The 10,292-nt window shown below is 37.5% G+C and overlaps 1 protein-coding gene across 3 annotated transcripts; it reads right to left on the bottom strand.

Annotated features, from left to right (window-relative positions):
* Nucleotides 1-1,843: 1,843 nt before the first annotated feature.
* On the bottom strand, nt 1,844-9,843 carry nkpd1 (NTPase, KAP family P-loop domain containing 1). Of its 3 annotated transcripts, none has more exons than XM_051912515.1 (5): nt 6,439-9,843; nt 6,040-6,093; nt 5,313-5,388; nt 3,369-5,194; nt 1,844-2,955 (listed from the first exon to the last, which is right to left on the bottom strand). In XM_051912515.1, exons 3-5 carry the CDS (start codon nt 5,332-5,334, stop codon nt 2,707-2,709), a joined length of 2,097 nt encoding a protein of 698 aa, XP_051768475.1. In that variant the 5' UTR covers nt 5,335-5,388; nt 6,040-6,093; nt 6,439-9,843; the 3' UTR covers nt 1,844-2,706. The 3 variants fall into 3 exon arrangements, with proteins under 3 accessions (XP_051768475.1, XP_051768474.1, XP_051768473.1); XM_051912513.1 differs by having other exon boundaries at nt 1,845-2,955; nt 5,313-5,447; XM_051912514.1 differs by having other exon boundaries at nt 6,040-9,843.
* Between the last annotated feature and the right edge of the window lie 449 nt (nt 9,844-10,292).

The following is a 10,292-nucleotide window of genomic DNA, read 5'->3' as shown; positions in this document are numbered from 1 at the left end:
ATGAATTTTTCAGATAGTTAAAAGAGAGTTAGTTACTTCACGACCATGTGGTCCTTTGCAGGTGTCTGAATGATGTCACATCCTGTCACATGATATTGACCACATGACTTGATCCAAAATGGTCCCTTTATATTGGTTACTCCAAATGACATCAATGAAATTAATTTTTCAGGACATTCTTTCTCATAACCAAGCAACGATTTCTACACATAATTTTAATACCATTTTGCACTATGTTGATATATGATGTTATAAAATCATGCCAGATTAAAAAATATATACATTTATTACATTTTAAGATATTTTAATCACAAAGGAAATTGCTGTATTGGCCTTTGGACGGTTAAACTGAATGACCTTTTGACACTTCAATATATATATATATATATATATATATATATATATATATATATATGCATGTGCATATGTGTATATATAGACAAATATATGTGTATGTAGCCTATCTGTATACAAATACAAGCATAAAAGGCATGCTATATTTTCTAGGATGTTCTTTCATGTTGCTTGCACAGTTGAACATATCAGAACTAAAAAAAAAAAAATCAACTTTTGCATTAGCGTTATGTTCCTCCATAGATCCGTGGGAGGTCTCCGCTGAGCTGCATGGGAGATATATATTTTCTCCGCTTTCTCAGAAGCCCCATTCCCACAGAGCATAAAGTAAAACTCAGTGACAGGCAGTGCGATTAAAAAAACATCTGCACGCTGTCATTCAGTCCTATATTAAAGTTTTATAGAAAGTAAAACTAAAGTGTCAAAGTACAGATTCTGAACACTGCCAAAGTTTTTGTATGGAAAAACTCAGTAATATAATGAAACCGGAAACTTTGGAACCACCATGGGAATCATGGGAAATGGTTGACATGCAACATGACATGTAGTATTTCTTTAGATTCGATTCATGGAATACGAGGTTGTTTGACTGTTATACAATTTTAATATTTGCAGATGTTTTATATTTTGTGGCAATGCTTTATTGCACTTGTGTTATATATTGTAGCTCTGTATTAGCTGAACCTTTAGTGACCATAAACATTTTATGTGTATAGACATAAACCTTGTACAATGACCCCTGAGATATTTGTCAAATATGTCATGCTGTTCTATTTTAGGATCCTTATGAACTTCTGTCATTAATTACACACCCTCATGTCATTCCACACCCCTAAGACCTTTGTTCATCTTCAGAACACAAATTAAGATATTTTGATGAAATCCGAGAGGTTTTTTAATCCTCCATTAAAAGCAATGAAATTACCATATTCGAGGTCCAGAAAAGTAGTAAAAACATTGTTAAAATAGTCAATGTGACTACAGTGGTTCAACCTTAATGTTATGAAGCGACGAGAATACTTTTTGTGTGTGAAAACAAAACAAAAATTACGACTTTATTCAACAAATTCGTCTCTCCCTGTCATTCTGCTACGCTATTTACGTTGCAGAGCTTCCATGTTTACATCCGAATGCCGGCTCAGTATTGGCTGATGCTGGTCACATGAGCAGCACGGCGCATGCGTGTGATGCTGATGCAGGAGCTGGCCAATAAGGAATCGGTGTTCTGACGTAGAACCTGAAAGTGCTGAACGTAAACAGCGTAGCAGAATTGCGAATTTGTTGAATAAAGTCATTGTTTTTGTTTTGTTTTTGCGCACAAAAAGTACTCTCATCACTTCATAACATTAAGGGTGAACCACTGTAGTCACGTCGACTACTTTAACGTTGTCTTTACTACTTTTCTGGACCTAAAATGTGGTAATTTCGCTGCTTTCAATGGAGGATAAAAAAAACTCTCGGATTTCATCAAAATATCTTAATTTGTGTTCTGAAGATGAACGAAGGTCTTACGGGTTATGAGGGTGAGTAATTAATGACAGAAATTTTAGTTTTGGGTGAACTAACCCTTTAATGTCTCCTCTTAATATATATTTTTTTTCATTCTAAAAAAAAAAAAAAGTAATATGCAGAGAAAACTATTTGCAGTAACATTGGCTCAACCAATAGCATGAGTTTGTTTAACCAATGGCAGACTGGTGTAGTGTTCAGGAAACCAGCTTGAAAAAGTCAATAGTTTTGCAATTTTTTTTTTTAGTTTTGTTGCACAGAAACCTAATAATTTACCAAACACAAACTTTGGAGCTATAAAGTCCAAAGCCTTGTGTGATTATATTTCTTTTTCCTTCACAGATCGTATTGCTGGTCAGACAGTATTAACCTGATGAATGGTGTTATTATTGGGCCTGGTGTGTCTCAGGTATGGATGTGTGGGAATAAGTACAGACTAGCTGAGCCTTTTTTCATGTTTTTGGAGAAAATGAGTTTGTAAAATACTGTTTCCCTTTGTTTTTTTATTTTATATTCATACAGAAATTACATTCAGGAATAGCTTAATTTAGCAAAATCTTAATAGTTAGGCAAAATAAAACTTCTTATTCCTGTTATAAATAATGCATCTTACAAATTTGATCTGTTTGAATACTGAAAGAGTTTTCTGCATAACAAAGCTCTATTTTTAAGTATCATCATTTGTTGAGTAGTCTGATTCACTGGTGTACATTTACAGTCTTATTTTTGCTTCACCGTAAGGAATTTGTATACAGTATTGTTTCCTGAAACAATCTTAGTCGACTGAATGCATACACTGGAGGAAAAATGCAGTGATGCAAACCTCAAGGTCAGCTGTACTGCTTACTTGCCATGGCCAGATGAGCATATGACCACTCCAGGGTTGGTGGCGTCTTGACGAGTTTTTGCCAGAGATGGCTGACTAGGAGGCATGACACCTAGGAAATGAATTTTAAAAGTCGTCCATTCTCCCAGAGTCATTTGCAGGACTTGCCTAAGGTCTTTGGGATCACCAAAGAGGATCGTTCTGCCATCTATGAAATTGTTCCTTACCGTTTCAAGGTATTTCTCTGGGAAGCTTAGTTTTGTCAACTAAAAAGGAACAAAGCACATATTTACTATATATAAAAGACCATATAAATTTGGAAACATTTTCTGCATACTGTATCCATTTGGAAAATGCATACTGTATCCAGCATATATACAAAAGTTAGGGGTATAATATTAAGAAGACATATTTTTTCAAGCGCCAAATCAGCATATTAGAATGATTTCTGAGGGATTTTGTGCCACAGAAGACTGGAGTAATGGCTTTTCCAGTAAATTCAGCTTTTCCATCACAGGAGTAAATTACATTTTGAAATATATTAAAATATAATGCAGCATAAGAGACTTTCATTAAGCAATCATTAAAAAAAAATCTTACCAACCCCAAACTTTTGAATATACATAATATATATAGTGTAAAGAGTGCTATGTCAAAACTGACTTTTTTTCTTACAAACCTCTTGACAAATATCTTCAGTTTTCATGTTCATCACAGTTCGTGATGATAGGGACTGGAAAGCATTTCTCCCTGCTTTGTTCAGTCTGCGGCTCCCACGAACTCTGGCCAGCTCATTCTTCATAGAGTAATTTAAGTTCACTGTGCAAAGCTTAAACATTTCCATCTCCCCTACAGTGAACTTGAAGTCTTTCCTAAGGAAAATCTCAAACAGCTCAGGGTCTCCATCGCTTTCCAGAAAGTTCTCCACCTCATATCCAATGATGCAGAGCTCCAGACTATTGTAATTGAACACTTCCCATAGTGTCTTGGTATTATCAGCAGCACAGAATGATCCATCTATCTCGTCACTCTGTTGGTCATCTTCAACACATTGAATAATCCAACTTAATCTGCAAGGCCAGCGGTCCACCAAAACCACCCACGCTGCTATTTTCTCTGGAGGGGGAGGCTCCAATTTCTGGGTCTCCATAATCATAATAGTTACTCGAATTGAGTTAATCACTCGTCTCATTGACATGGTGTCACCAGATATATATGACTGAAGTTTGCTTTTATCTCTTGAGAAGATGCAAGAAAATGCAGACTCAATTAACCTATCCACTTCATTTAGATTAAGTTCTGCTACAGCAAAGGTTTCAAAGTTTCCCTTTTTTGAAATCAAAGGGATGACTTGATCTTCTTTAGTCTCACTGGACTTTGCAGAACACTCATCTTCAAAAGAGATCGATGTCCCGTGTCCTTTTAAAGCAGATGCTGTAGTCTCTTTAACAGGAATGTCTTCAGGGTTCTCAGACTGACCACGGACAATGTTTTCAAAGACGCTGGACTTTGATGTATCAGATAATGGAGGTACGGTGAAGGGCAGTGTGATTATACGATCTAGAAAGTCATATGCAGAGTCTCTTTTGTTTAGACAGTCTTCTGCCTGTTGGACTTGCCTAACCAGGACTTCTGGATCAACAGCCAGCACAGAAATGAAGGGACTCTCTTCATCAGATAGAAGAATGTTGATGGCATCCAAAACACCTACAATTTTCTTCGGTGTGCATCGATCCAAGTTGGTGATCTCCAACACCACCCTGATCCTCCTCCTTTCAAAGATCTCCATGAAGTAAATGAAGCAGCACAGCAGTCTCATTTCCTTACGAACTTCATGCATTAGTCCCAGCTGCTGACTTACCTTCTTGTTGTCCAGCCTTTGTCTAATTGTAAGGTCCTGGTTGAAGATGAGGTTCTTCAACAATAATAATATGAATCGTAGTGCTCCAACTGCAGGAACACCAAGTACAGCGATGGCAAAACCTTCCAGCACACCATACTCACTTGATGACTCAACTTTTTCTCCTTCTTCGTGGTCCTTCAGATTAGGAAAACCAAGTATGATGAGAGGAACCAGAATAAGGAGTGAAGCAATGAATCCCATCAGTATTAGTGCCCAAATGGGGATGCAGGCCAACTTTTTGGACCTCCAGTTCTTTGGAATATCCTCAATCTTCTTCTTCCCTGCATCTTTCTCTTCGTCGTGTTGGGCGATCCGGAAAAGGCCCAGCTGGAGCTTACCAAAGCTGTTCTGAAGAGCCTTGCACAGCTGCATTACCAGTGCAGCCCAGAGCAGGTCACTTCCTGCAAAATGCCACGCACTGAACCTCACGAACAGATACCGAATGTTTTTCATGTTCTGGTTCTGCTCCGTCCACACAGGCCGATAGAAGAGGAGCCGAAAGATCAGAGAGAGCAGGTCAGAAACAGATGGTGTTATTGAGCGAGGCTTTGGTTCCTTAGCGTACTTCTCTTCTCTTCTTTTTGCCTCTTGATTCATATGCACTACAAATGGGAGATAAAGAGGCAGAAACATCAAAATCTCCAAGACTTGGAGAACATCTGGAAGGATTTGTAGGGTCAGTCATTTTAAGTTGTTTTGAAAAAAAGTGTGCACACTTACCCTCAATGTTCTTGAGCACCATGTTGATCCTGTTGTGACATTCTGAATACAGACCCACCGTCACAGGAGAAGAAACCTTTGTGAGGGTTTTTGATAATGCATAAGCATACACATTATCAGAGGGAATATTCGTCACTAGAAATGAAACGAAGTTAAAAAGCTGTCATTTATACTGTTGTAGATTTTTCTTTAACTTTAAATTTGAATTTTCATAACACATATTTGTGTTATCTTCAATAAAACACAATGATTTATGCCTTTTACTACTACAAGGAATAATAACTCCCAACCTATTTGTTGGCCAGTATTTTGTTTTCAGGGTGAGGTCTACCAATTTGTTTTCAATCATGAGCAGCACAATGATGTTGACATGTGGGTGAAGCAGGTTGCATAAATGTAGATAAGACCAATGACTAAATACTGTGCAATAAATGTGCAGAAGACGATTTTTCATGGGTTTATCTGAAGGGACAAAGTCCCTGTTTCATTCAAACTGAGAAAGAATAATGGATTAAATGTTAATAATAGGTGGAGGACTCTCAGATAGTGCTGTAAAGCTGAAGCATTTAGTCATTATTTTTGTACCACTAGCATGTTGCTTGCTGTAACTATTCATTTTTTATCCTTATTCAACGGCTGAATTTTTTGTTGAGTTCTTAAATTCAAGAATTACCAAAAATGCTTGAGTATTGAGTTTGTAATTCCTTTTGTGTTATGTATTACGTACCCTTTTCGATTGCCATTGGTCCTGTTTTTAGAAAACACAAAATGTTGTTTCTTCCTGAAAATAAAACCAAAATACAGAGCAATTACATTGCGATTTTCCCCCTCAAATACGCAAACATTGATGTGCCTGAACACTAATTTATTGCTCTCTTCATTAGCTGAATTTCTGAAATAAATACTATGAAGCTATGCATTTCTTTCATTTAATTCCGCTATGGCATACAATGTCGATTTATTATGCGATTACCAGAAATGAAAAGCATACCAGAGAATATGGCAATGTACATAAAACATACCTCTTTAACAGTTTGTGTTGAGCTTTTGAAATGAAGCCACCATACAAAGCTCTTTGAAATCTCTTACTATGAAAAATATGATAATGAGGAATAGAATGTCTCACCTTCTCCCAGCAGAATTAACAAGCAATCCTTCAGGCACTGTTTACAGCAAAATTGCTAGTAGACTAATATCCATTCTCCATTTTCAGAGATATTTCATAGACAGAGGGAAAATGCTTTTGTTTTACCAGATGCAGTAGAGTGGAGAGAAAGTGGAAGAGCAGGTTTGCTGGTGTGTAAACATTAACTGAGAAGGAATAAACTTTGGGCAAGTTGTAGTTGAACTTTGGACCAGAACTCAAACATGACTCTGTATGTAATTGATATCTCCAATATAATTTATAGCTGATATGTATTTATGTATTTATTAGTGATAAAGCCATGCAATTTTACTTATTAACTAATCTTAATCTTAATTTTTTTTTATTTCCGTTTTTTTTTTTCCTCCCACGCCAATAACCACTGTATAAAATTCATTTAAAAAATGTGTTGAGACCTTTGAAAGAATTGAAAAGGCAAGTATAAATCAAAACTACTGCAGTAGAAAAAAAATCTTCATTGGTATTCTTCATTGTGTTGACACAATTTACAACTTGGACCAAGGCCCTGTCCTAAATGCCACACTTAATGTGCACTTGCAGACTTGTGGACTTACGATCAGGGTTGTCAGGTTTTCACAACAAAACCCGCCCAATTGCTACTTAAAACTAGCCCAATCGCATTTCAGGGGGGGTCCCCAGTAAAAATCATGTTCCAGGGGGTAAAATCCACGTTTTTGTCGGGGTTCCCCTGGTAAAATTCACATTTCAGGGGCTAAATATTATGTTATTTTGGGGTGCTACAACCCGCGGCAACAGTGTTAAAGTTCCCAATTCCGCGGGGAAAACTGTAGACTTGGCAACACTGCTTACAATGGCCACCGCGTACGTGTGCCTGTTAAGTCCACAAGTCCATAGAGTGTCCCATTTGTCATTTTACGTTTCAGAAGGGTGCTAGCGAGCGCCCCCTTTATGGCGATATGTGCCCTTGATGTGCACTTTTGCCAAGCCCGCGAGCTCTGCTGCAGACTTCTACCTGACAATCAAAGCGGCAAAAGTGTGGACTCGGAGGAAGTTTGCGAGGGCTTAGGGTTAAATTTGGGGCAGGGCCCAAATTTCAGATTTGTACAGAGCCCCTTAAGAGGAAAAACATATTTTAAAACTTTTGCCTTCCCCCAAGAAACTGCGTTGACTCACAAAACATTTGCGTTCCCCTAAGAAACTTTGTGTTAACCCGCAAAACGTATGCGTTCCCTCGCAAAAACTATTGCGTTCCCCCAAAAAACTTTAAGCACAGTTTCTTAGGGGAACGCAAACATTTGTAAGAGAACGCAAAAGCATTTAAATATAATATTTCCTCCAATCTCATATTTTTTTCCCCACCACCATGTCCCTTTAGGGTCTCCGTAGATTTGGCCCAGCTACTCTGAACCTAATCCTGCCCAGTGCATTACTTAAAAACATGATGCAGCCATTTGTGAGCTGCACTCGGCTCTGATAATGCATGCCAGTATAGAGTGTGAGCCTCAAGTGCCGCAGATTTCAGCACGATTACCACATGCTATCTGGGAGCTCTCCCAAACAAAGAGATTAAGAATTTGTGTTTGGGAATTGTATTACCATTTTAGTTTGATGTATGTTAATCACTGTATGATTTCAACAATTTCAGTGTTATTCTGTTATAAGTCTACAATCGCATTTGCTTCTGTGTATTGTATTTCCTGCAGCATGATGCAATAGAGCAGCATAGAGTATAATACAACAGAATATGCTGTGTTTCCATGAAGGAACATTTTATGTAGTTTTCCTTGAAGGCGCATCTGTCATAGTTGTCCAGGATACAAACACAAGAGAAAAATAAAGCTTAGCACAAACTAAACATGCTTTTACGACTCTAAAATAGCACAATATAAAGAGAAAAAAGACTGACAGCTCTGTGCCATTTTAAAATAAATAACAATATGCTGTATTACATGACAGGTAATACATTCTCGATTCACAATACCACCTCCCCAGTTAGGGTAGATATTTTTAAAACCAAAATAATGTAGAAATGTTGAGGTATTACCATTTTGAAAGCCCTAGTTGCTTTTATTGGAAGACCCTGTTTAAAAATGCCTCAAGCTAATTCACTGCAGCTCTATTCAGCATGAACTTTATATTGAAAATGCATGAATGACTGGTACTTTGTCAGGAGCTAATAACAGTTGGCTGTGCTTTCATGACTCTTTCAAAGTCACTTTTTCATTGGAGGTGCTGGATTTCCCTTTGTGGAGAGTGTGGGATTCTGTACATCTCTGTAAATAGATTTCCCAAATTAGATTCCCTAGGCTAAATTAAGTGTGATAATTGGAAGTACAGCACCCCCCAAATGTTTCCCTTAGGATTAATTACAATTGCAGAGACAATCTATCCTGGCTGCTTTCTGCTGCGTAAGATACAGAGGATGTTTCCCTGAATGGGTTATTGTGTTTTCTCGAATGCATTACAGGAGCAGTGGTTTTCTGTGCATGCAAACCATAGATTTATGTTTGGAGCTATAACATTGTCCTCAGAAAAATCTTATAAAGAATCACATGAATGAATGACTGAAAAAAAATCAGGAGCACATTATTATTCATCAAAGAAAGTCATACCAGAGGTGGGCTGTTCATATTGGTCTTTTGTTAAAAAAAAAAAAGTCTCTTTACACGCTTTAGGTTTTAATCATAGGTTTACCACAATCTAGATCACTCTGAAATAAGCCCATCCATCATCTAAGACAATCAGATTGCTGTTTCCATCATAGCTTTTCTCAGTAATTGCCACAATATTACAAAATTAAGGCTTTACGACTCTTTATTCTGCCTCGTTCTGCCTCGTGACTCTCAATTATAGCCTGGAATGAGACGTTATAACTTTAATAATGTTTTTATTCTTTTCTTGAATGATTCTTCTCCTGGTTTCCTCACTTTTAGGGTGTTACACTTTCAACATTGCAGATGTTGCATGCCAAAGTGGGATAAATGGGAACGCATTCAAAAGAGAAGGCTGTCTGGATGGATTGTAATATTGGCACACCTGGTGTGATGTATGGACGCTGGATTCCACTTCCAGATTCATTACTGTGGGTATCATCTGAATGTAGATACAGCACTTTTTATAGACAATGGGACTGCAATGCAAGGTCATATTTCTTTAGAATTATACCTCATTAGCATTGCATATCCTATATAAAAGAATGGATTCATTACTAATTGTGACAGTGTCTACTTGCAAATGTTAACTTGTCTTGAACTTCACTTCTTTAGTATTCCAGAGGCAATTTGCACAGATTCTTTTTTTAGCTGTATTTTATTTTTATTTCATAACAACATGAGCCACCTGGAATGAACATTCTCAGAAAAAAAAAAGGTATAGGGCCTACAAAAGCTGTCATTGGGGTGGTACCTTTTCAAAAGGTACACTTTAGGTACCTTTAAGGCACCAATATGCACCTTTTAAGTACAAAAGTGTACATTTTGAAAAAAATACTGCCCCAGTTACAGCTTTTGTTCCTGTTTTCTGAGAGTGAAGAAAGTGATCTGCATGATTGATATTTAAAATGGCATGCAAGCTCTGCTTTGTTTACGGTTTGTATATCTGCAGTTCTAGTTTAGGTTACTCTTTTTGAGTGATGAATATAGACTATTGATACCTGCTGATATAGACAGTTATTTTCTTAGACGCAGGCGCAGAACCAATGTGCTAATTGGCAGTTGACTGTAGTCGATTTGAAGCGTTCAAGTGCATTTTGGCCGATACGCAGCCGACGCGAAGCGACAATGCAGTCGTCGCTGCTAGTTCTTTTACATCGACTTGATGTGTCACTCACAGCCTTAAAATATATGGGAAGTGTG

Source organism: Ctenopharyngodon idella, chromosome 11 (genome assembly GCF_019924925.1).
Source record: "Ctenopharyngodon idella isolate HZGC_01 chromosome 11, HZGC01, whole genome shotgun sequence".
Lineage (NCBI taxonomy): Eukaryota > Metazoa > Chordata > Actinopteri > Cypriniformes > Xenocyprididae > Ctenopharyngodon > Ctenopharyngodon idella.
The sequence above is the reverse complement of the archived record's forward strand: the minus strand, read 5'-3'. Positions and strand labels throughout refer to the sequence as shown.